Source organism: Lygodium microphyllum, chromosome 7, assembly GCF_053477565.2.
Source record: "Lygodium microphyllum isolate KBCC chromosome 7, Lygodium_microphyllum_v1.1.10, whole genome shotgun sequence".
Taxonomy (NCBI): Eukaryota; Viridiplantae; Streptophyta; class Polypodiopsida; order Schizaeales; family Lygodiaceae; genus Lygodium; species Lygodium microphyllum.
The window spans coordinates 143494035-143520608 of NC_141141.1; the positions used below are offsets into that span (position 1 = coordinate 143494035).

The 26574-nt window shown below is 46.5% G+C and overlaps 1 protein-coding gene across 6 annotated transcripts in view; it reads right to left on the bottom strand.

Annotated features, from left to right (window-relative positions):
- The window catches only part of GCN2 (protein kinase family protein), a 323601-nt gene that overhangs the window by 1725 nt on the left and 295302 nt on the right, over positions 1-26574 (bottom strand). For 3 of the 6 annotated variants that reach the window (XM_087682047.1, XM_087682045.1, XM_087682046.1), the window contains 5 exons: positions 12871-12944; positions 12666-12778; positions 12432-12547; positions 258-418; positions 33-150 (listed from right to left, as the gene is read on the bottom strand). In XM_087682047.1, the coding sequence (XP_087538173.1) occupies positions 299-418; positions 12432-12547; positions 12666-12778; positions 12871-12944 (423 nt within the window). In that variant the 3' untranslated portion in view covers positions 33-150; positions 258-298. Of the gene's footprint in view, positions 1-32; positions 151-257; positions 419-690; positions 746-12431; positions 12548-12665; positions 12779-12870; positions 12945-26574 lie in introns of those variants that run through there. The other 3 variants (XM_087682051.1, XM_087682048.1, XM_087682050.1) reach the window with 3 other exon arrangements.

Below are 26574 nucleotides of genomic sequence, written 5' to 3' on the forward strand. Positions count from 1 at the left end.
AAAGTTGTAAGTGGTGGTTAGTGACTTAGTACCTGTAATTTAATGGTTATGAACCTGTAACGATAAGTGATCTCTATCTAGATCCTACATGTTATAAGAGCGGCCAAGCTTCCGTGCTTGTAGCCATTTCCTTTTCTGCTCCACAGTGACCTGACCAATGATTAACAAGCAGTAAGTGCAGCAGATAACAAATGTCCTGATTCGGAATATCACTGAATAATATAGATGCAGTAAGAGTAAGATGGTTGTTGAAGTACATGACCAGGTTGGTACAATACACAATCGAGTCATCTTGAACTCATTTTCCTGAAAAATTTCGACCTCTCCTGGTTGTCGATGACACAGCAATATCTGTGAAGAATTTTACCAACTCTTCCATGCTTACATCCTCATCCTTACGCGACTCCATATTTCTGACCTGTGAATGTAATATTTGAAGGTAATATCAGCAACAGATTGATCCATATAGATTGTAAATCACGTCACAGAATGACTCATAACTTCTTCACAGAGAGTCGAAATTTGATATTGGTGTATTATTACTCTCACAACATTAGATGGTGCACTAGTAAGTTTGTATTCATGTATCTATGAGCTTGTGTACCAGAAACTAAATTATAAAAAAAAAATCCCAAAAAAAAACAAAATCAAAGAAAGCGACTTCAGTGCGAGCCAAACGATCTGCACTACCAGTGAAGACATCAGATCCAAGAACTGATCCAAGCAAAATAAGATTTCATTTCTCCTACACAGCAAAAATTATGGGATTAGCTACAGTTGGTGAATCATTACTAATGCAGGATTGTATTCCTTGCACTCCCAGCATTCAAAAAGTGCAAACTTCATGTTAGTTACTAGCTTGATCATGACAACTTTGTAATGACAAACATAGACTAGTGCTTGTTCATCTTTCAATAAGAGGATTATGAATGTGGTGATTCCTTCCCAAGAACTTTGCCAGAGATGGCTATTATTGTAATTGCAAACACAACAATACTTGTGGGACCACTCCAAAGCTCAGAAGGTTTGGAGTTGTTCTCAAATTGGCTCACAAGATATTATTCTAGTAACATGGGTTTAAAAGGATATACAAGGCAGCCATTCTTTTATTCTTAACTGGGCACATGTGAGGATCACCCCTAGACCAGAGTGAGAATATTAACACCCTTCAAAAGCAATGGTCCTGCCAGGTGCTCGCTTCTGTCCAGACATGGTAGTGTCTTCAGCCTCCACCTCCACCCTAGCAGCCTTCATCTGTTTCCTTGCCCAAGCTGCTTCCATCTCCCCTTCCCCTGCACAACCTCTACCCAGGGTTTGGAAGCACCACAGCAGGGGCCAGTATGAGCTGATTAGGAAGTGTCAGCACCGTAGCCACATGGAGTTAGCAAGATGTTGATGAGACAGCCTGTCCATCACCGCCTCCACCACCGCCAGGGGACTAGTGTGCAGCCCCTGTATACCAACAGCCAATGCCTTCCCATTGATTTGCTTCACTCTGCACATAGAGTGTGCCCTCAGGGACTAAGTGACAGCCCTCGAGGCATCATCTCTGCCATGAAGGAAGCAAGATCGGAGTACACACTTGATGCAAGAGCTTCCTTCTAGACTTAGTTGGGAGATAGAATTGATAGAGATTTCATTCACATCATTAGGCCAAAAAACTTTAGACAGACTGGATACAGCCTCATGAGAGTTGATGGACCCATTGCACAAGGGCCTTTGGAGGCAGGACAGGTGGCTACGGAGTATTACACAGCTTTGCTAGGATCCATGACTAGAGCCCTCGGCTATGAGAGGGACAAAGAGATAGTATGACAAGCACTAGAAGGGTGATCATTGATAGGATAAGCAAGCATCTGATGGTGCTTTTTCTAGAGAAGAAGCTCAAGAAGGCACTTCTAGCCTTGCCCTCAGGCAAGTGTCTAGGAGAAGATGCTTATTGAGCTACTGGGATCTTATCACTTCAAGCCTCACCACAACTTTCCAGGAGATTATGGCATCAAGGGATATCCCAGAGAGACTGACTGAGGGATTGATCAATCTCAGTTCCAAGAATAGTGGGGATAGATTGGACATAACATAGTGGAGATCACTTTATTTGAAAGGTGATTAGCTTCAAACTGGCCCCATTGATGCCAAATATAATCCATCCCACCCAGATAGGCTGTCTGAGAGTGCGACATCTTGGACAACATCTTCACCCTTTGGAGTCCACTGCTTTTGCTTGTTCCTGGAAGCAAGACCTCATCTTCTAGACAAGATGGCATATTACCGTGTGGATTAGGAGTTTTTGGAGGGCACCATGCTGACAATGGGATTCCCAAAGCAGTGCTCAAAGGAGTTTCCACCCTTTATTCCTTAGGACATTGCCAGGTTCTTGTTGGCAGGGCCAAAGGAGAGAGATTCAACATCCAAAGATTAGTGAGACATGGGTGCCCACTAGCCCTCTTCTTCTATTTGTGACAGAGGCCGTGAACTCTTTCTTGATAGGCAGTTCCACCAATATTAGAGGCATCAGGTTGGCCATCCCTAAGCTGAAAGAGCTCCTTGATGTGGAGTTTGTAGACAATAATACAGTCTAGAGAGGGATGAGAGCAACTTTAGGGCCTTTACAGCAGCAGTGTAAATATTTTGCACAGCAACAAGTGTCTTAATTAATTGGCACAAGTCCTATGAATGGGTATGTGAGACTTGACAGCCGGAATTGCAATCACACTAGGATTTAACTTGGGTTTCTGTGGGAACACACTGACATATCTTGAGTGCCATGTGGGGACTGATGTCACTTAGAGTAGCAGTTGACACCTCTTCTTTTGAGCATCATACAAAAGCTCCTTAGTTGGAGCTCAACAAGGCTTTCATTAGCAAAAAGAGTAGCAGTTTCCAAACAGGCTCCTGCAACCATGTGGTATATCACTTCTTGCTGGAATTCTCTAGACCATGCATTGTCTAGGTCAAGCACCTCATCAGGAACTTTATTTGATCAAGAGGAGATGAAAGCCTGACCAAAGCAAATGTGGTTTTAGATGGCATTATACCACCTAGATCTAGAGGAGGCTTGGGGATCATAGATGCAAACAACTAGAGCAGAGCCTAATTGGTTGAGCTCATTGTCAGGGGTCTCCTTCCATACGAGGAGCATTGGAAGATTGTGGAGGATTCAATCTATTACACCTACATATGAAGGACCAAGGCAGCCTAGCATTCACAAGATCTTCCAAGACATTTGGACCAAAGCCGTGGAGAGGAGTTTTGAGGTCAGATTTGTAATTACTATCACAAAGCATGAAGATTTGTTTCATTTTCCCTCCACCAGCTACCATTGATGATGGTTGAAGAGAAGAGAAAGCATCCTCAAGCCACACTCTTGGACAGAGAACTTATCAATATTGGGGGGAAGTTCTCTCTATAGGTTGTTGCCATAGTTGGGAAGATTGATTTGCATTCCAGGAATTGTCACAGGAGATCCAAAGGCATAGACTACATAGTCTCTAGGATGCCAAAGCTATGATAAAGGTCGTCACAAAGGGAGTACCTCTTGAGTGGAGAAAAGATACAACCACTTGTCAAACCTCCATTGGTCTCTTCCCTAGAGGGGACATCCTCCTTGAAGTCATTGTGAATAGAAAAGACAAGATATCAACTTTCAAGATGGAGGAGGATGGTCACCATTGGAAAAGGACTTGCAATTAAGTAGAGTTCACAAGATGATCTAGACAAATGATTGGAGCAGTGAGAGGCACTAGTTTTGGGGCCAACATGCTGTCCCTGGTACATTTGCGGTGGACATTATGATAGCTTGGAGAATCTGGAGTGGTACAATAAGAAGCTTTGGGATGCCTTGTTGCCAATAACTTATTGTCAAGTTCCTCTTCATGAGCAAGTGGAAAAGTATGTATGTGGGCCGCCTAAAGGAACTAGGGATTTTTGCATTAAATCCACCATATTTAGCATGTCTTACCTCTATGGTTGCATAAAAAGTATGATACAATATGGTACGATAAAATGCAATATAAATGGTACCTTAAGATTTTTTACATACGATGTTATTTTAGATAACATAGTCCCATGAGAGAATCAAATTAATATAAGAAGCATTTAACTCATCCCAAAGGGTGGATCAAATTGGAAAAGAAGTATTGATTAAGCTTGTACCTTATGGTACTAATATGTAGGATACGGTGTCTATAATAACATATAGTATGAACCCTTTCGTACATGGTACAAGTGCAGCTATGCTCCACTCATAGAAACAACTAGTACAACTGATGCATTGCTGCATGGGAAAGATTTGGGTTTTCAAGACACGGATAGGAAACCGAATAAAAAGTTCAAGGGCCAAGAAAAGGGGTAGATCTAAAATCAGGTTGAAAAGAAGCCAAAATTGCTAGGACAAGGCTGGGAAACAGTTGTGCAACACAGGGAATTAACTGTTGCAAATAAATGCTTTGTTTGTGAGCAAGAGGGTCACATGGCTAAGGATTGTTCTAATAGGTAGTAAGTTGGAGAATTAGAAAATTAGGGAGCTTCCAAGGGAAAGAAGCCCAAAATGTCCATTGGTTTGGTGCTTGATGTTGTTAGTGATTAGCCCTATGATAATGCTACTAAGTTTTTTTTCCCCCAAGAAAATAAATTTCTATTAATAACACCTTGGCGAACTTGAGGTAAAATACAAAGTACAAGGAACTCTGTGAAAAGTAACTAAGTACATCACAAATACAATGGTTGTGTGAACAACCAATCTGATGGGTTGTAATGCCAAGCCGTACGAGGGACGATGTGGAAGAAAGTGCCTGAATCCCACATTCATAGAAAAGCCTCTCTTCTCTTCCTCATTCCCTCGAAGCTGCCCTACATCCTCTCTCATCTCCCTTGAAGAGTGTGGATGATTTTTGTCCAAGGATAATGCTACTAAGTTACGTAGAAATTAGAGATTAGCATGCATTAATCTTCTATAATAATGGGGCATGAGTCAACTTTTTCTTCACGGCTATGGTAGCCTATCTAGGCATTAAAGAGGATGAGATGGAATCCATGAGAGAAGTTGATATGGTATGCAAGGGCCATGCAGAGCCAACCACACCTTCAAGGATTTGTGAACAACAAAGTGTTTTTTATTGCATTGCTTGAGAGCTATGATGTCTTGCTTGGTGTGCCTTAGTGCCATCATATGCATGTAGTGATTGATTCACAAGTTGAAGTGAGCACTATTTAGCGTAAGGGCATGGCCCATACTTTGGATATAAAATTAAAAAGGGGATTCTATTTTTGTTGTATCAACTGCTACCAGTTCTACAACAATGAAAAATCACCTTTTAGCATACTTGGTTTGGGGCAGCTACCACCTGAAAGGCTAGAAGATCATGGCGTAGGTCTTATCCCTAGAAGTAGCTCTCCTAATAAGCCACCCTACAAGGTAAGTGCAGCCTAGCAAGTGTGAGAAACAAAACTTCCTTAGATTAGCTAGTAAAAGATACTCCCGCCATCGCGACGTGATGTTGCCCCCCTCGGTCTCGATTGTCGACGGCTTCACACGGGTCTAGAGACGACAGAGAGGGTCAGACATAGCCCCGACAACAGGGAGCAGGAGAGCGAGTGACGCCCCCTTAGCAAAGCACTTCGTAGCCCCCCTTGCCCGCATCTCACCCGGTAGGACTGCAGTCTCCCACAGCCATCATCCGCCCCACAGACTACCCCACTTGAGATCCCACAGCCCCCACACCCACCCCCCACCTCCCAGATTCCCTCCACTGACCCGGCCCATAGCCCCTCCCCCTTCCAAAGCCACCAGCCCCCCCTCATACTCGCCACATACCTTTGACCATCCCACCATCCCTCGATCCTCTTCCCCCTCACCACCCCCGTTGCCGAGCACCCCTCCCTGATCCGTACCCGTTTTAGGTGATCCCCCCCACACCCATCCCCCCTCCTTCCGCAGGAGATGATGAGCCACACACACCCACATCCTCCTCACACCAGCAATGTTTCCCCTCCCACACAGCCACCATCTCATTTGCCACTCCTGCTCATCACACCTTCCCGAGACACGCATAGTCGTTGCCACAGAAGTTCTTCCGTAGTGGCCCATGGTCCTACTTGAGAGTTGCGGAGCACAGAGAGTTTCCACTACCTCTAGAGGTGGGGATTTTCGTGGTTCGTAAGTCAAGGAGGGACAAGGTCCATCTACTAACACCACCAGATGGATCAAACTACACTTTTTTCTTTTAGTCCTCTCATTGAGGGGATTGGACAACGACAGATTGAGGAGGAGTTGAAGAGTCAGGTGGCGGATCACATCTCCCAGTGGATGGGAGAAGAAGGACTAGCACTGTTTGCACAACAATGGCTTGGTTGCATGATGGACATTAACTGGTGGGCTGGTGCTGAGGTCTCTTTCGAGCCCTTCCACAGTGAAGAGCTCCAAGGGATGTGATCGCGTGGCCCCTGGCACAGGTGGCCTGTTTCTACCAGTGTACAGAGTTACGACTCTCAGCATGGCTGATAGATGCATTGATAGTACCACCTGGAGCATCTATCATCCCTATGTTCTGGCCGGCCGAGGGCCACCATGGGGGATTGGAGTTAGCTGTCCAGACCTACGGCAAAGCGTATTTGCATACCCTATAGTTTTTCCTCCTCATCAGCAGCCTCCACACCGAACAGATGCCTGTTCGGTTAGTCGTAGGTTTCCCCATAAGCTTACACCTTGCATCCTGGAATGTGAATAGTCTCCACTACAGTGGGGCACGTGGTTCCATGAAGTTGATTGTTCGGTAGGAGTTACAACCTGCCCTTGCTGGACGTATCAACATCTTACTTCTACAGGAGCACAAGCTCACTCCCACTCAGGCCCAACGGGTAGGGAAGGTACTCCCAAGCAGCTCGTACACCTACTGGGAGCATGCCATAGAGGCCCACGGTAGGAGTGGAGGCGTATGCACCTCTATTGGCCCAAGTCTCACCGCCTGTGTACAAGACCACGAGACGATAGTGGCAGGGAGGGTTCTATGGATCGAATTGGATATTGGGAACTCATGCCTTGGAGTCCTCAATGTCTATGCCCCTACGAAGGTTAGGGTACGCATCAGGTTCTGGGTGGAGATCACAGATGGACTCCTGGATCGTTGGAGGACACTTCAACAACTTGGACGCTGTGGAGAACCAGCAGGGCAGAGGCAAAACTACCAGGGCATGGTTGGGGAGGACAGGAGGCATAGGAGGTCTTTCTACTGGCAGTAAGTAGGAGCATGCGATGCCTGGAGGACCTTGTCTTCCATAGGAGGGAGAGGTCGTTGGACCTCTCTTGGGGCTACAGGCGGCTAGGTGGAGTCTTGCTGGAGTGGTTGGACAGTTTTTATTTGGGAGAATGGGAAGGCTCTTGTGGAGGCCAGATTAGGCAGTCGGCAGGCACCACGTTGTATCATTGCCCGGTTCTCCTGATACTAGATTCCCCAGCATCTGCCCTAAACACACAATCCTGTCGGATCCCTGACTTGATCTATAGGAGGGGGGAGGTGATGAGACAGATAGAGCAGGTTTGGACCAAGGAGTGGGGCAGGAGGGTCTGGATCGTAGAGGAGGTTGCAGAGGTCCTAGCCGAGTTGAGTAGAATCTGCCAAGAGGTAGCCATACAGGCTAAGCAGTAGAGCTGGGAGGAGGAGAGAGTACTTAGGTGGGACCTTGTAGCCACGTAGAGATTATTACAGGAGGCACCGGGGGATATCACCCTCCACGCACAAGAGGTGCGCGCATGAGCAGCCATTGCTGGCCTAGAGGATAGGCGCTTGGAGTTCTCTTTCTGCACCTCAGCAGCTTTTTGGGCGCAGAAGAGAGATACAATGTGCAGGGAGTTTTTCTAGGTGCACCAGCCTTGCACCTTAGGAGAGCAGATACGTAGGCTTCGAGATTAGTATGGGAGGACTCGTTCTAGCCTAGACAAGGTGATGGAGATTGCCACCGACTACTACAGTTGCTTGTTCCAGCAGGAGACAGCATCAACTATAGGGCAATGATGTAGACAGTAGGTCTGGGATCACATCCCGTCCCTCGTCTCAGAGGAGATGGGATGCTCCCTCCTAGCCCCCTTCACATAGAAGGAACTAGAGGAGGCTTTCCATACACAGGACGGCGGGCAGAAATGCCCGGGAGAGGATGGCCTCTCTAAGGCCGCCTTCACTATCTACTGGGAAGTGGTGAAGGACCTCCTATTGATGGTCTTCTAGGAGATCTTCACTTTACGATAGATGCCAGGGAGTCTTTCGGCAGGCCTTATCAGTCTTCTCCCCAAAGGGGAAGACCAGTTGGAGCTTTCCCAGTGGAGACCAATCACCTTATTGTCAGTGGCCTACAAGGCATTGGCAAAGATGATTGGTAGGTGACTACGCCCCCTACTTCCAGACATCATCCATAACACACAGACAGGCTTTGTCTAGGATAGGAGCATCCTGGACAATGTATTCAACTTCTTTGAGACGACAGAGTGGGCTCAGTATAGTGGGAAGAGACTGGCTGTACTACTCTTGGATTTTGAGAAAGCTTATGAGAGGGTGGACTAGAACTTCCTAGAGGGCACCATGGTGAGATTGATTTTCCCCTAGGCTTGGATTTGCGAGATCTCCGCACTTACAGATCGGCCACCAATAGGGTTCTCATAGGTGGTAGGAGTGGGGAGGAGTTTTGGCTGGAGAGATTGGTACGACAGGGCTGCCTCTTGGCCTTGTACCTGTTCCTACTCTTTGCAAAGGTAATGTCTCACTTCCTCAGGTCACGTGTGAGCGGATTATGCGGCCTTCGACTTCCAGTGAGAGAGGAGACTGAGTTGTTAGACTCAGAGTATACAAATGATACAACACTCTATATAGAAGACGATGAGTTGATGCTAGAGAGAGTAAGGCTGGCTCTTGAGGTGTTTTGTCTTGCAGCAGGAGTGAAAATCAACTGGCGAAAGTCAGTCGGCTTCCTCACAGACCCGGACTCTAGCACGGAGTGGGGCGTCCACTTGGGATTTAGATGGGTGAGTAGAGGGCAGACTGTTCAGTACCTAGGGTTCTAGGTGGGACTCGACATCACTCCCGCCCAGCAGTTTCTTCCAGTCCTTGATTCTATTCGGAGGAAGTTGACCTACTGGAGCACGGCTCGCCTCTCACTAGCCGGCCGAGCCCTGGTGGTTAACCAGGTCCTCCTAGCGATGGCCTGGTACATCGCCTCGTGTTGGTGCTTCTCCTCATCCTGCGTAGTACAGCTTTGCCTCCTAGTGCTGAACTTTCTTTGGTCCGGGTTAGATGGCTCCAGGGATTCTAGGGCCGAGGTGGCGTGGGCGACCATCATACGGCATCGATCAGAGGGAGGGCTTGGGATCATAGACCTAGAGTATCAAAGTATGGCCCTCTTGGGCAAACTGGTTGTCCGCAGCCTCACATCGAGATGGCAGACCTGGAAGGTCCTATTGCAGGAGGGTTTTCAGGATTGTAGACTAAGGCTTGGCAAGGAGTGGAGGCCGTTCCTGAGATGGATCTTCATGTCAGCCCAGATCACCTTTCCTACAAAACTTGCTCCGTGTGTGGCAGGGCCTTCATAAGGCCCTAATCCAGACCCCCCAGGCTGCTAGGAGGAGATAGACTGTCAGCCGGTGATTTAAAATCCCCAAGTCAAGGATCAGGAAGGGGCACAGATTGGCGAGTACCCCCACATCGAGTGGGCTGGTTAGGAGGCTCGCCCGGCTCGTGCCATCAAGGTATGGCGGGAGGTGTACAGGATGGTGGACGAAGAGGTGCTGTAGCGAGTATCAAGCTACCAGAGAGGAGTGGAGCTGAGGAGAAGCGAGATAGATGTAGCAATACCTCAGGAGTGGCTTACTTCCCCAAGATGAGAGTCGGGGAGGTATGGGCCGCTAGGCTTTCACCAACAGGCATCCCCCTATAGGTGGCAAGTAGAGTGGACGGCGCTCCACCTGGGATCCTCTTCATTGTACGGGGGGGGGGGGAGTGTGGCCCTTGACAAAGGGCAGCAAGATGAGGGGATGACTGTTCTTTCATGAAGGAGGATCTGGGTGATTGGCCTTCAGGGAAAGACATGGCGGTTGGACCCTTTTGTCTTCTGGTAGGAGCTTAGGGAGTGGCGCCTCTGGATTTGGGAGGGCAGGCCACTTGATGAGCTGGAGTGGGACCCGGGATAGTAGCTATGGCCGGCCAGAGCGGTCGCCAAGAAGCCACTGAGGTTCCTGGAGTACACTGCCAAGATTGGCAGATACGTACTGATGCAGGAGGATATGGATTGGGCGCCATCACGTAGCAGGCACTGGGCAGAGTATGGCATTACGGGGCATTTCCGACGGACCTTTTGGCGCCGCCTATGGGATAGTTGAAGGCCGAGGAGGGTATCGTATTTCTTATGGCTGGTGGCACATGGAGGCTTGGCGGTGGGAAGTTGTTTTGTCTAGATGCAGAAGGAGGGAGGTTGTATGCGCTGCACACAGCAGCCTCTGGAAACAGCAAAGCATTGCCTTTGGTCATGTGAGGCGGTGCGGCTCGTGTGGAGAGGTACATGCCGCATCCTTCGTCGTATAGCACCCAGCCTTGGATGTATCTCATGGGGAGCTTTCTGCTGGCAGGCAATCAGCCAGGGCCGCTAAAGAGGAATTTGTAGGTTAATGAGAAAGAGTTGCTAGTTGTAATTCATGCACTTTCGACATGGAAACACCATCTCTTAGGGGCTAATTTCACAATGTAGACGGATCACCAAACATTGCTATGCTTTTTAACTAAAACTAAGTTATCTGAGAAGCACATGAGAGGGGCCAACTTCTTATCTATATTTCACTTTTAGATTGTGCACATAGATGGGAAAGAGAATATGGTAGCTGATGCATTGTCACATAAGTGTTAGATTTCGACTGCCAAAATGGTATATCACATTGGACTAGATGCTATGAAAGATTCGTTTGCTATTATTCTCCATTGAAGAGCATAAGTATGTTGTTGATTTGGATTTTGTGAATGTATATGATTAGCTTTGCAATGGCCACATGCATGAGCACTTTGTGCTAAGAGATGGTTTTCTAACGATGTATGGGTGGCTGTGTCACAAAGCAGTTGAGGCCTAACATGATGACTTCTAAATTGTCACATGGAAACATTGATAATCAACATTGGGCTTTATTGGGATAGGTTTGTTGTAGCTTGTGTCAAATGTAGTGAGCGAAAGTAGACATTAAGATGGGGATAGTGCCTTAGGGACAATAGCTTGGGTCATGGATAGAGGCCTTGCAAGCAGATACACAAATTTTTAGGGGAATCTACTTGTTTTCATCTTGAGCCACATTTTGGGTAGATCCTCACACCAAATTTTGGGTAGATCCTCATGCCAAATTTCTCACAGTTAAGAGTAAAATAAGGGTCATTGGCACATCTGGTGGGGCTGATAAATAACATTAGTGCTTGTTATGTTTGGACTGCAATATGCAGTCATGCCATAGATTTATGATTATATCATTGTAGAGACTCTCTATGATTTGGACAGAGATTAGACTCTCTCTCTCTAGCGGGAGATGGGAGAGGTTACGTGGTGACTCTGAATGCAAAGGAGACAAAGAGACGCTTTCCTAAAAATTTGGGATAAAGATAATTGTGAAATATTTTACCCCTGAAACATTGTGTTTCAGCATGAAATATTTCACCCTTGGGTAGCCCCCAAGTGAAACGCCACATGAAATGGAATATAACACATTTAAAATACAGATAACAATTATTCTAATAGAAATTGTTTTTCCCCCCTTGGGCTGCAATGGATAGATGAAACATTGTATGTTGAAACATTTTATTAGCAAAACACAGTTTGTCATCTCTGGTGAAACGTGTTTCATCTTATCATGTAAGAAAAAGCAATTGGATTTCAATCATTTTTGGGGAATTTTATGCAAAAACAAGGATTGGTAAAATCACGGATGCGCGATCGTAGTTTTTAGATAGTGAGTAGCACTCCAAATTGGAAGAAGAAGGAGTGATCCTCGGGTAAGGTACTCATGAATATATGTGTGCATCATGTGGGTTCAAAATAAGGTATTTTTAAAATACAAATTTTATACATTTTTTACATACAGAAGGGTGTAATATAAAGAGGTTATTTATAGATTGAATAGAAAAGGATTATGTTTTATTCAGGAAAAATTCAAAGATAAGGATTTTTATAAATAGGTCTAGAACATAGGTGCTGTAGAGGATATACATATAGTAACTTCCACGAGGAGTGATCTGAGATAAGATGGAGGATCCATGGTCCTTTGGAAGAGACATACTTCTCATTTACCTTGCAAACATATACACTGCTCTTAAGTACAAAGTGCTAACCTACACATTGACTACACTTTGCACATAATGTTCTTAGCAAAAGATTTTTCAATGAGCAAACTAGTTCAAGTTACACCACGGTGATACCTTTATGTCTCCATGTGTCAAACCTGCTTCCGTTATCATGACCAGCCATTTAATTCCATGTTCATTTGCATATTCATATTGTTCAGTGACACTTGGTGAAGGAGAGTGCACAAAATCTGCCTGAACATCATCACTTTAGCATTCAATACTGCTGTTTTAACTTCAAATATTATAAAAATCAGTAAAATTGTTTGCTGTTAAAAGCATCCAAACTAGTAAACACTCAAATAATACTTGCCTTGATATTTCCATCCCATAATTTTGATACTACTTCCATCCTTTCTTTCAGTAAGCCCCCTCCACCTTTTGAACATACAAGTACTTCGACACCTGTATCTGGCTCATGACTGTTTGCAGGCATAGCAAGTATATGTCAAAAACTCATACATCTGAAGGCTAACATGTAACAATTCACCATGCTAACTTCCAAAAGGTTCACCTTTCTGATTCTGCCGCCAAGATGAGCTTCTCAAGAGCAATGCTTACACCAGCAGCACCAGGAGCAGATGCAATCTAAAGACAAAGAAAGTGACAAATTTGAGAAGAATTATAAGCTCACCCTTGAGCAAGCTAGCTAGATTAGTATGTTTTGATTTTTATTCATTTTATTCTGCAGCTCACCCTTGAGCAAGCTAGCTAGATTAGTATGTTTTGATTTTTATTCATTTTATTCTGCAGCTCACCCTTGAGCTCACCCTTGAGTAAACTAGCTTAGATTAGTGTTTTTTTTAATGGTCATTTTATGCTGCAGCTCCAAGCAATAGAAGGCTTGGCATGAAGATTGGTGCTGCACTTATAGAGGTTAAGGTATTTTATTCCTTTCCCTTTTTTTTTTTGGTTTTGGGTGTGTTTTTTTTTTTGGGGGGGTTGGGGGTGGGGTGGGGAAGAGAAAGTGTCATGCCCAAAAGATGTCAAGGATCATATGAATTAAGGATGATGAAACTAAAAAGTCAGCTATTATGAAAATGAAGGGTATGATAATGAAAGGTTAAGGATCATGATAAACAAGCCCTATAGAAGAAGGGCATCCCAATACATGATTATTGCAAGAATTAAGAGCTCATACACCCAAAAAAGACAAAAGAACACTTAGATTGATGCAATACTATTCCTTGTACATAAACTGAAATGAAAAGTATAGTGATGGCACATTGAAAAATAAAGCTATTACTTTTCTTGGTGTTCCTCCATAAAGAAATTTGTTTGGCGTTAAGATGTAAGACCACTTTAAGTAAATGAGATCATGAAGAGATTGCTTAAAGACCTATAAAGAGATACAAAAGTCTGAAAATTTCCAATTGGAAGCACAAAGTTTGAGAGCATCTCCTTTCCATTGTGAAACCATATTTGTTGATACGTTGGTGTACAAAGGGGATAGTCCTCAAAGCAAGCATCAATGTGTAACTTGTGAAACATAGAGATAAAAGATAGCCTAAAACTCTAGACACAAGAGTGTGGAGACTCCAAAGAGCTGCTGGATCCATAGCAGGGGGTCCTCAGGAAGTGGGACAGGTGGCTACAGATTACTAAACAGCCTTGTTGAGATTCATGACTAGATCCCCTGAATATGAGAGAGAGAGAGAGAGAGAGAGAGAGAGAGAGAGAGCACATATTCTGTCAGATCATTACCATTTGGTCCTGGAAATGAGCCTCAGACCTGTTCATGCATTCAAGGCTGTCCTTGCCCATTTGCCTGTTCGGTTTAATCAATCTTTTTTGCAGCAAAATCAGTTTTTGGAAGGTGTTCGGCAACTGATAGTTTCTTTTAGCACGAAGGTCCTATCTAGAGGGATGGAAGCATGGGCGGTTTTTAGGGATAATGCACGAGCGTTATCCCGACAATATGGTATTCATCATGCTTCCTCATTTTGAGCTGAATTGTAGCATGCTCAATCTTTATTAGTTCATTCCTTGTCTTTGTGTCAGACTGGGGATTCCAATGATGACTTGCTCACTTGCATTGAATAGCTGAAAGGCAGGGTCAAATCTCTTCAGGAAGAGGAATATGCAAAATACAAATTGTTAGCCAGAGCTGAAGCTTTACATGATAACAACTGTCAAACTCATCAATTTTTTGCTGGTCTGCATCAGAAATATGCCCGGGAAAATATTGTGCGCTTAAAGGATGGGCAAGATGATATGGTGACTGATCCTGCCTCCATTATTCGGATGACTGTTCACTTTTATAGGCTTGTTGGGTCCGCAAGAGATTCTTTCAGATGCTGTTCTCTCTGCTTGAACATACATATGTGACCTGGTCAGTAATCAGGTCAAACCAAAATGGGTGAATTTAATGGAGGCTGATATTTTTGAAGATGAAGTGGAAGAAGTGCTGTCTCACTTGCCTCGAAGGACAAGTCCAGGATGGGATGGGCTTCCTAATGAGCTGTTTTCAGCCCATGTGCAACTGCTTAAGGACCCATTAACTTGATTGTGTCTGCAGGTGTCTTGTATGATGCCTTCAGATTGGAAGATTGCAGTCATCAGGTTGTTGCCCAAGGTTCCCTCTCCGACCTCTTTGAAACAATGGAGACCCATTTCAGTTATGGGATCGTTATATAAAATCTTCTCCAAGATTATTGCCAACAGATTGCAGAAAGTATTTCTGCACCTCGTTCATTCATGTCAATACGGTTTCATTAAAGGTCGGAATATAATGTACAACATTTACACAAAAATTCGCAAGCTCTCCTGCCCATCACATCGCTGTGCCCCCGCCCGCTTGTTCGTCGTGCCCCTGCCCGTCTGTTCGTTGTGCCCCGGCCTGCCCCGTCCCGTCATTTTGTTGTGTCCCGCTGGTACAGCGCCTTCGCTAGCGACTCCCTCCCTCGCCATTGACAGGAACCACTCTCCTCATCATCACTTGCGCCCATCCTTCTCGCCTTCGCTAGGGCCCTTTGCCAGCTCCCTGTGCGCCGCCTGCCCTCGCGTCACCTGCTCCGCCTACTAGCACCACTGGATGGACCAAACTACACCTTTTTTCTTTAGTCATCTTACTCAGAGGAGTGGACGACTACACAGATTGAGGAGGAGTGGAAGAGTTAGGTGGCGGATCACATCTCCCAGTGGATGGGAGATGAAGGATTAGCACTATTTGCACAACAGTGGCCAGGTTGCATGATGGACATTAATTGGTAGGTTGGCGCCGACCTCCCGCACTTGAGCATTATCTTTCGAGCCCCCCCACAATGGAGAGCACCGAGGGACATGATCGAGTGGCCCCCGGCACAAGCAGCCCGCTTCTACCAATGTACAGAGTCGCGTTTTTCAGCATGGATGATAGATGCATTGATAGTACCACCTGGAGCATCTATCACCCCTATGGTCCGGCTGAGGGCCACCATGGGGGACTAGAGTTCACCATCCAGACCAGCGGCAAAGCGCACTTGCATGCCTCACAGTCTCTCTTCCTCATCTGTAGCATCCACACCAAACAAATGCCTGCTCGGTCAGTCACAGGTTTCCCCATGAGCTTACATCTTGCATCCTAGAATGTGAACGGTCTCCACTAGAGTGGGGCACGTGGCTCGAGGAAGCTGATTGTTCGGCAGGAGTTGCAGCTTGCCCTTGCTAGGCGGATCGACATCTTGCTTCTGCAGGAGCACAAGCTCACCCTCGCCCAAGCTTAGCGGGTTGGGAAGGTACTTTCGAGCAACTCGCATACTTACTGGGAGCACACCATAGGTGCCCACGGTAGGAGCGGAGGCGTATGCACCTCTATTGGTCCGAGTCTCACCACTTTTGTACGAGACCATGGGACGATAGTGGCAGGAAGAGTTCTATGGATCAGATTGGATATTGGGGACTCCTGTATTGGAGTCCTCAATGTCTATGCCCCTATAGAGGTTAGGGCACGCAGCAGGTTCTAGGTGGAGATTGCAGCTAGACTCCCAGAGGTGGACTCCTGGATTGTTGGAGGAGACCTCAAAAACCTGGAGGCTTTGGAGGAGTAGCAGGGCAGAGTAAGAAACTACCAGGGCATGGCTGGGGAGGAGCAGGAGGCGTGGGAGGTCTTTTTGCTTGTAGTCGGAGTACGTGATGCCTGGAAAGACCCTGTCTTCCACAGGAGGGAGAGGTCATTGGACTCCTCCTGGGGATATAGGCGGCTAGGTGGAGCCCTGCTGGAGCGGTTGGACAAGTTTTATGTGGGAGAGTGGGAAGGCTCTCGTGGAGGCCAGATTGAGTAGCTGGCAGGCACCACGTTATCTGATCACTGCCCGGTTCTCCTGACACTTGATCCCCCAGCATCCGCCCTAGATACACGATCCTGTCGGATCCCTGACTCGATCTATAGGAGGGAGGAGGTGTCAAGACAGATAGAGCAGATTTGGACCAAAGAGTGGGTCAGGAGGGACATGATAGCAGAGGAGGTTGCAGAGGTCCTAGCCGAGTCAAGCAGAATCTGCCAAGAGGCAACCGTACAGGCCAGGTAGCAGTGTTGGGAGCAGGAGAGAGCACTCCGGCGGGACCTTGCAGCCACACAGAGATTATTGTAGGAGGCACTAGGGGACCCCACCCTCCACGCACAGGAGGTGCGCGCGCGTGCAGCCATTGCTGGGGCCTAGAGGACAGGCGCTCGGAGTTCTCTTTCTGCACTTTAGCAACCTTTTGGGCGCGGAAGGGGGACACGGTGTGCGGGGAGTTCTTCCAAGTGCACCAGCCCCACACCACGGGAGAGCACATACGCAGCCTTAGGGATCAGTATGGGAGGACCCGTTCTAGCCCTGATGAGGTGATGGAGATTGCCACCGACTATTACATGCGCCTCTTCCAACAGGAGACAGCCTCAGCTAGAGGATAGAGATGCATACAACAGGAATGGGATCACACCCCGTCCCTTGTCACAGAGGAGATAGGACACTCCCTCCTAGCCCCCTTCACAGAGAAGGAACTAGAGGAGGCTTTCCATACATAGGATGGATAGAAATGCCCGGGGGAGCATGGCCTCTCTAAGGCTTTCTTCACTACCTACTGGGATGTGGTGAAGGACCCCCTACCGAGGGCTTTCCAAGAGATCTTTATCTTAGGATAGATGCCACGGAGTCTCTCAAACGGCCTTATCAGTCTTCTCCCCAAAGGGGGAGACCGGTTGGAGCTCTCCCAGTGGAGACCGATCACCTTATTGTCAGTGGCCTATAAGGCACTGGCAAAGATGATTGGTAGGCGATTATGCCCTGTGCTTCCAGATATCATTCGTGACACACAGACAGGCTTTGTCCAGGATAGGAGCATCCTAGACAATGTATTTACATTCTTTGAGGCGACAGAGTGGGCTCAGCACAGTGGGCAGAGATTGGTAGTACTACTCTTGGATTTCGAGAAAGCTTATGATAGGGTGGATTGGGATTTCCTAGAGGGCACCATGGTGAAGTTGGGATTCCCCCACGCTTGGATTCGCGGAGTCTCTAGCCTGTACAGATCAGCCACCAGTAGGGTTCTCATAGGCGGAAGGCGAGAGGAGGAGTTTCGGCTGGAGAGATCGAATCAATAGGGCTGTCCCCTGGCCCCATATCTGTTCCTACTCTTCACAGAGGCGATGTCTCACTTTCTCAGGTCACGTGTGAGCAGACTACGCAGCCTCCGACTTCCAGTGAGAGAGGAGATTGAGTTGTTAGACTCAGAGTACGCAGACATAGGCCTCTACATAGAGAACGATGAGGTGATGCTGGAGAGAATGAGGCTGGCTTTTGATGTATTCTGCGTTGCAGCAGGTTCGAAAATCAACTGGCGAAAGTCGGTTGGTTTTTTCACAGACCCGGACTCCAGCACGGAGTGGGGCGCCCACCTAGGATTTAGATGGGTGAGCAGAGGGCAGACCGTTCGATACCTAGGGTTCCAAGTGGAACTCGACATCACTCTTGCCCAGCAGTTTCTTCCTGTCCTAGATTCTATTCGGAGGAAACTGATCTACTGGAGTACGGTTCGCCTCTCACTAGCCGGTCGAGCCCTAGTGGTTAACCATGTCCTTCTAGCGACGGCCTGGTACATCGCCTTGTGTTGGTGCTTCTCATCTTGCATAGGGCAGCTTCGCCGCCTAGTGCGAAATTTCCTTTAGTCTGGGTTTGATGGCTCCAGGGACTCCAGGGCCAAGGTGGCGTGGGCGACCATCATACGACATCGATTAGAGGGAGGGCTTGGGATCATAGACCCAGAATATCAGAGTATGGCCCTCTTGGGCAAGCTAGTTGTCCGCGGTCTCACACCAGGCAGGCAGGCCTGGAAGGTCTTACTACAAGAGGGCCTTCAGGACTGTAAACCGAGGCTTGGCGGTGAGTGGAGGCCGTCCCTGAGATGGATCTTCACTTCAGCCCGGATAACCCCCCTGGATTACCTTTCCTGCAGAGCCTACTTCGCGTGTGGCAGGGCTTCCGTAAGGCCCTAATCCAGAGCCCCCCAGGTTGTCAGGAGGAAATAGACTGTCAGCCGGTGATTTGGAACCTCCAGGTCAAAGATAGGGAAGGGGCACAAATAGGTTAGTGCCCCCACATCCAGTGGGTTGGGTGGGATGCGGGTGGGAGGCCGGCCCGGCTCGTTCCATCAGGACATGGCGGGAGGTGTACAGGATGGCGGACGAGGAGGTGTTGCAGCGAGTATCAGGTTGCATGAGAGGAGTGGAGTTGAGGAGAAGAGAGAGAGAAGCAGCAATACCTCCGGAGTGGCTTGCCCCTTCGATACAAGAGCCGATAGAGGCCGGGGAGGTATGGGCAGCTAGGTTCTCTCCAGGAGGCATCCCTCTTCAGGTGGCACGTAGAGTGGGTGGCGCCCCCCAGGGGACCTCCTTCGCCGTTCAAGAGAGGGGACGTTTGGCCCTTGATAGAGGGTACCAGCATGAGGGGATTTCCACCCTTTCGTCGAGGAGGATTCGGGTGGTGGGTCTTCAGGGGAAGACTTGGCGACTGCACCCCTATGTTTTCTGGAAGAAGCTCAAGGAGTGGCGCCTTTGGATTTGGGAGGGTAGACCACTTGATGAGCTGGAGTGGGATCCAGGAGAGTGGCTATGGCCGGCCTCTGCGGTCGCCAAAAAGCCACCCAAGTTCCTAGAGTATACTACCAGGATTGGCAGACATGTACTGATGCAGGAGGATATGGACTGGGCGCCGTTACGCAGCAGGCACTGGGCGGAGCACAGTATCACGGAGCCCTTCTGATGGACCTTCTGGCGCCGCCTATGGGATATAGCTAGAGGCCGAGGAGGGTGTTGTAGTTTTTATGGCTAGTGGCACATGGAGGCTTGGCGGTGGGAAGTTGGCTTGCCCAGATGCAGGAGGGAGGTTGTAAGTGCTGCACACAGTAGTCTCTGGAAACCCCAAAGCACTGTCTTTGGTTTTGTGAGGAGACGCAGGTCGTGTGGAGAGGAGCATGCCGTATCCTTCGACGTATAGTGCCCAGCCTTGGGTGTATCTCATGGGGAGCTTTCTGTTGGCAGGCAGTTAGCCAAGGCCGTCACCTTTTGTATGAGGCCGGGATGTAGGACACGATATTCATGATCGAGGCAGGGTCATGCATAGTGGTCAATCTAGAGGCTTTACCCATCCGCCAGGTACTGGAGCCCACAGCAAACTGCTCGGAGATATGGGAGATCATAGGGAGTCTTACTGGATGGCATATTTGGAAGGCGCGATGCCAGGTGGCTTTCGACGGAGAGAGACTTTCAGCACTTGCGACCTTAGCAGAGCTATGGACATCATCCATTCCCTCTGCGGCCGATGGGATCAGGTGCAGGGCGAGTCCAGGGCTCGTTAGGAGCTCCGTGGTCACTTCATGCGTACCTGGGGCGGCCAGGGCCTGTTCTTTGTGATGCAGGCAGGCAGCCCCATTTGGCGATATACGTAAGGAGGAAAATTTGTTTTGTAGTTTGGTGTTCTCTGGATATTCGTAAGGAGGAAAATTTGCTGCAAGAAGAAATATTGGCTTCCTCAAGATTGTTGGATTGGCCACAAAAAGATTTGCAGCAAGACAAGTTTAATTGGATGGCTAGGTTAGGGTTGAAGACAATCTGTGATGGTGTTATTCTTGGGCACCCCCGCCTTTATTCTTTGGCGTATTCATCAGTTCTTTAGGGTGCCTCGTGGATACATGGACATTTGGCCATCCATAAGGACAGTCTTCAGAGGTTCTCTCCTTTGCCTGCACTACAACCATTGGATCCATGGCGTGACTAGATGTTTGTGCTTCCTGATGACTTTGAGAAAAGGTTAGCTAATTAGATATATCATCAGATGGTGGAAGCTAAGAGAGGAGTCACGGGGAAGGTTAATAAGCTTTGGCATCTCAGGGATAGCAAAAAGAAGTGGTGGGAAAGATTTATCCAGCTTTGAAAGTCTAAGGTCCTGTATCATGATAAAGTGTTCATGTGGAGGCTGCTCATTGGGGGATTCCTCTATGCCCTCTTTGCCTTCAGATTGTTATTGCCTATTCCATTTCCTTAGTTGAATAGCCCTGTGGTATATATGGCGTACTCGCAATGCCTTTATTTTTGATTCGGCATCGGGCATCCATGGGCATGTGGCATGTGTGTGTGGAAATATGTCCTCTATGCCCTCTTTGCCTCAGATTGTTCCTGCCTATTCCATTTCCTTAGTTGAACAACCCTGTGGCATATATTGCGTACTCACAATGCCTTTATTTTTGATTCGGCATCAGGCATCCATGGGCATGTGGCCTGTGTGCGTGCATTGGTGTTATGGCAAATCTCTTCTATGATGTCAGCTGACCTGGTTCTTCCGGATATTACTGCTCCTTGGCTGGCGATTGTTCGCTCTACTCTAGCTGTTTCTTCACGTGATTTATTAGAATTGGTCATGTAATAGGTTGTTTTGGTTGTTTTGAGAGCCTACACGCCTCATGTAAATATTCTACAGAGAGAGTATGAGAGTGAGAGAGTATGCGGACCTGATGGTCTAATGTAATAGAATGCAAGAGATACAGAGAGAATGTTGACTTGATGGTCTGATGTAAATATTTACTACTTAATTCAATTTACCTTCACGAAAAAAACAGAGAGCACACATGCAGAGTCATGTAGTCCACTTGAAAGGAGTTCTTCATTGGTAACTTGACTTGATTGAGTTAACAAATATTCTCCCTAGACAGGATTTGCTTACTTGGCACGTTGTAGTTTCTTCTGTCCCCCTCTAGCCACTCTACTTCCTTTGTAGCTTGATTGTGATATCTCAGATTTTATACACAATGGCTAGAGCCATTTTCTATCTTGTAACCATGTAATCTTGTACTTTTTTTGTAATTAATACAATTACCTTTTATGAAAAAGAGAGAAAGAGAAAGAAAGTTATATTAACATCTACAAAAGGCCAATTTGGCCTATGAGACCAAAATGTTACATTTGAGAAGTCTGGGAATTTCCCATGTCCCAAGAAAGCTATCATCTAATGCTATGACTAACAAAATGGAGAAAAAACATGGAACAATACATAGCTGATGAGTACAAAATGATGGCTAAGCCAGATACAATGTGGAATTGCTCAAGAGACACTCATCCCAAGATGTCTCTCATGGGTCTATCTAGCATAGAGAGGTTGAAGCAGCGAGTTAGGGTCCCTTGGTAGCATTGTAGTATGCTCTATATCTGCAGATGATACCTCTTGAGAGAGAGAGAGAGAGAGAGAGAGAGAGAGAGAGAGAGAGGAGTAGCTTCTAAGGTACTCTCCATTGCCTGCTTTACAACCCTCATCTCCTTGGCAGGATTGGATGTTTGTGCTACCTGATTATTTCGAGAACAAGCTAGCTAATCAGATCTATCATCAGATGGTCTAGATCAAATGGTTGAGGTCAAGAGATGGGTCACTAGAAAGGCCAATAAAATATAGCATATTTGGGACAACAAAAAGAAGTGGCAGGATAGATTTCTCCAACTCTGGAAGTCCAAGATTCCAGAAATTACAGCAAACACCAAGCTGCAATTAACAAAATTGTGTCACACTTGATCACTATTGTCCAATGTGCTGAAATTTCCACAGATTTCAGCAAATAGCACACTGTCCAATGCACAAACAGTGCTTAGCAGCATGAAAAATACAGAAACCCCAAAATATAACAGTCCAAAGTGCACAATTTCAGTCAATTTCAGACTGAATCTTCAGTACATGTGGCAATGTCTACCAAACATGTAAAAGCCCTAAATTTTCTAACCCAAATTCCAATAAATTTCTGCAAATGTGTGCCCAAAAGTTCTTTTTGGAGTAGAAATGTACCTTTCTTGCAAAAGCCCCTTGCTGTAGCTCTGATTTCCCAAATAAAATAATAAAATATACCTATCACCTTCGGGACGAATGAGCCGAAGTACGGATAGGATTGTGCAAACTGGCAAGTGACAGCCTGTTGAGCTGCAGAACTTGGTAGAGCTGGCGGTGACTGGAGGAGGAACTGGCGAATAGGGAGGCGTCGGCAGGCAGGGACATGCGATAAGTGGCGCAAGACAGGGTGGTGACAGTGGTTGGGACTGGGAGGCAGTGGTGACTAGACCAGGGGACAGCGGAGCTAGACGGCGACCTTTGTAGGATGACGATGCTACAAGCGGCAGCTGCTGGGCTGTCTAGCCGAGAGGCAGTAGCAGGGGGGTGAGCCTGCTGGCTAGCTGGGAGGAGCTGGACTGGGTGAGCCTGGACCTCTGAGCTGATGAGGAGCTTGGGGAATCCTGGGAACTCTAATACCAAATGTTGAAGATGGAGGTGGTAGCTATCAGCTCAGTACACAGCATGAACAATAGAGACAGAGAGAGTGTAGACACAGCTTGACACACCATTCAATTCAAGTGTGTAAGTGAAAGTACAAAGTACAACCCCTAGACCTTAAAGTTGTGTAAGTGCCTAAAGGTGTGTTCACACCTAAGAGTGTGTAAAAAGCCATAAGTGACCGAATTGTGTAACATAAACACACAAATAGAGAATAATGTGACTGGGGGAAAAAACCTCTCTTCCAGAGAGTAAAAACTGCCCCAGTGTCCTAATGCGAATCACCGACACTCCTCTGTGAGCAGAGGCATAAGTCATACCCAACACTGAGGTGCCTCTTAGATTGATTCATATTGATGTTTATGGACTGACATCCATTGCTGCCTTGAACAATGCATTTTACTGCTTTTTGATTGTGAATCATCATTCTAGATACATATTGGTGTACTTTCCCAAGCATAAGCTTGATGCCTTCACATATTCTTTTGCTTGGGTGCTGCTAGTGCATAACCAGACAAGTTGTCATGTAGGAAGCATAAGGAGTGACAGTGGGGGCAAGTTCACCTCCCACAAGTTTTTGGATTTCTACAGGAGCATGGTATTTCACGCCAACTTACCTCTATAACCTCCCCTTCACCAAATGTAGTCATAGAGTGTAGAAATGAGACCATCATGAACATGGCACGCTCTATGCTATTCGCAGCAGAGCTCCCTGAGCGCCTTTGGGTCGAGGCTATTAACACTTTGATGTACATCCTCAACCGGTGCCTGGTTGCGTGGTCCCTTAGAGAACTCTGTGTGAGACATTCTTTGGCTGTTGACCTCTGGTTTTTCACTTTAGATTCTTTGGGAGTTGATTTGACATGCACACCCTTGATGATAAGATAATCAAGCTCACTCCTCAAGCTAATCTCTTAATTTTTGTTGGATATTTCTTCGAAATGAAAGCATACCATTTGTTCGAGATCCTTGGACAAACAAGGTGACTGTTGAGAGCGATATAGTGTTTGATGAGAGGGACATTGTCATGAGGACATGTATTTTTGAAACCTCACTTAACATGTGGATTAATTTTTAACCACATGGTTAAGTAAATGTTTCACATGTGAGGTGTAATTGGAGTTAGAGTAAATTTATGAGCCTAAAACCTGAGGAAATCACGACATGTCAAAGGAAAAAGTTACTGTAAGCCATGCCGCACACGTAGTTGGTGGTATCTAGTGCTAGTTCTTGACCTATGCCATTCATTTGGCCATAAATGTCAGTTGGTGACACTAGAGAAGTGGCGTTTAATGGTACCTAATGCCAATGTGATAGTCAAAGATGGTACAAAGACACTTGGGAATGGAAGTCGTCTAGCCAATTTAATTATTAGTCAGTCAATTTAATAAGGCATAGTCCCATTCCGTTCCCCTAAAACAACATAAATCGGGATTCTAGTAATCTAAACACTAGGTCAGCGCCCTTGCTGTTTATTTCCTTCAAGAAGAGCTCCTTGCTATCTATTTCGATTGAGAAAAGTTCCCGGCCAATCGGGACCACCCATCCATAGGACGGATCCATGGCCACATCCACCGCACTTTCCTCACGGTTGCTTTAGTTGTCTAATTACCTACCACATTTAGTTGGACATGCATCAAGCAGCTTCATTAATTAGCCAGTTAGACACCGGTTCCTTCATGTAATCTTAGCACTTGACACAGAAAAACAAAGTCAAACAAGTTCCTTTTCAATAGGTTATCTTACTTATCATTGGAAATACATCTATAAAGTCTAGCCCGCAGCCTAATCCATAATCCGCCTGAAGGCAATCCATAATCCGCCCGAAGGCTATCCAGCAATCCACAGGGATTACTAATTCAAGATCCGCCCATAGACTAGTATGCGGGCCTCGAGATCCAATCCCAAGTCACCTTGGCCTCTTGTGCAGGGCCCGGAAGGCAAGGGATTTACGGCCAGAGCCCCCCCTGGCACCCAAGCGTCCTCCTGCTCCAAGAAACGCGCAACGGAGAGACCTCATGTGGCGAGTACGGTCCACGTTCCTGGCACGGCTAACAACCCCGTTGGTTAGATTCAGGCAGACAGTCGCGGGTAACTGAAGCTACCTCTCCCTTCAGGCCTTCAACCTGAAGCATTAAATATCTTTTCATCCTTTAGTTCCTTGAGCAAACAATGCAAACAGTGCTCCTAAACTGTTACAAGCACAATCAATTCCAGTGATCATTTATTTGGCCAACTGCTAAGGAGTGAATCATTCTCTCCAAATGCATCCAACATTCGATCCGGGATCAATTGCGACTTGGCAAGATCCCCCAAGGGTTTGTTTGTTCACCCTTTTGTCCTTGGGTTAGGGCCATACCCTGTTAACCCAACTTAACCAATACCTTAGGTTTCATAAATTAACAGTAAATCCTGGCGACCATGTCGCTCTAACTTGATTGATCCTTTGCTTCCAAGCAAATATATAACTTCCCTTAACTTGCTCTTTGCGGTGGGAGTCCAGGTGAGACTCAACCTACTAACGAGTAAGACCTTGGACACCAAATGGTTTCACACAAATAGATGGATAATAATCCGTTTTTGCAATTGTCCCCAAGAAAGGTGATGTAACAGGATGATTTCTCATCCTCTTGCAAGTTAAACTTGCGCAAAAACTTGCCAACCTCATTCCAAAGAATGGCAAAACTCTCTTGTGATCAAACCACAAGGCCATGCAATGTTGCAACTTGTTGCACAAGTGTCGCATCTATTCCAAGGGATCACTTCACCCATTGAACGGCGTTTTCTGGTCAAGGAATTATGTCTAGACAAGAAGCAGGGTTTAGGGTGTCATCTTACCCAACCCAATCCTAGTTGCACTAGGCCAACAACGTTCGGTCCTAAGGATTTCAACTCAATCCGAGTTTTAGCATTTGAACGAATGATCCTTAGGATAGAAACCCTAGATCGTTATTTGCATGAGCATCCAATTGATTAAACATTTCGTGAATGTGGGTAGGACCTTCAGGTTTGAGGGTTTCGACTTAGCAACAAGTGCGAAAAATAGGCCGAATCCTTAACGTGCTAAACCCTAGTTAGCACTTGGGGTATTTATCGTATCGACTGAATCATGCCTATATGAATCCCTTGCGGGTTAGGTGATTTAGATAATTCGATCTACTTGTCTTACAACAAGGACGATTCTCTCCTAGAGAGGCTAAACTTATTTGCAAGACGTCACAATACATGTAAATATGTGAATTACTACTTCTACGCACGAAAAGGTTTGCAACAACCCTAACTTTTCTTACTAAAGTCATTACGCATGATAAAAAGGAGAGTAACTTATATAAGGACTATTAGGTTTTTTATCAAGAAATCATGCCTACAACCCTTTTTGTCTATGATTTAAAATCTCATGCTTTAATAAACCATGCAACCTTCCCTAAATGCGACTCTTGATGAATGAACTT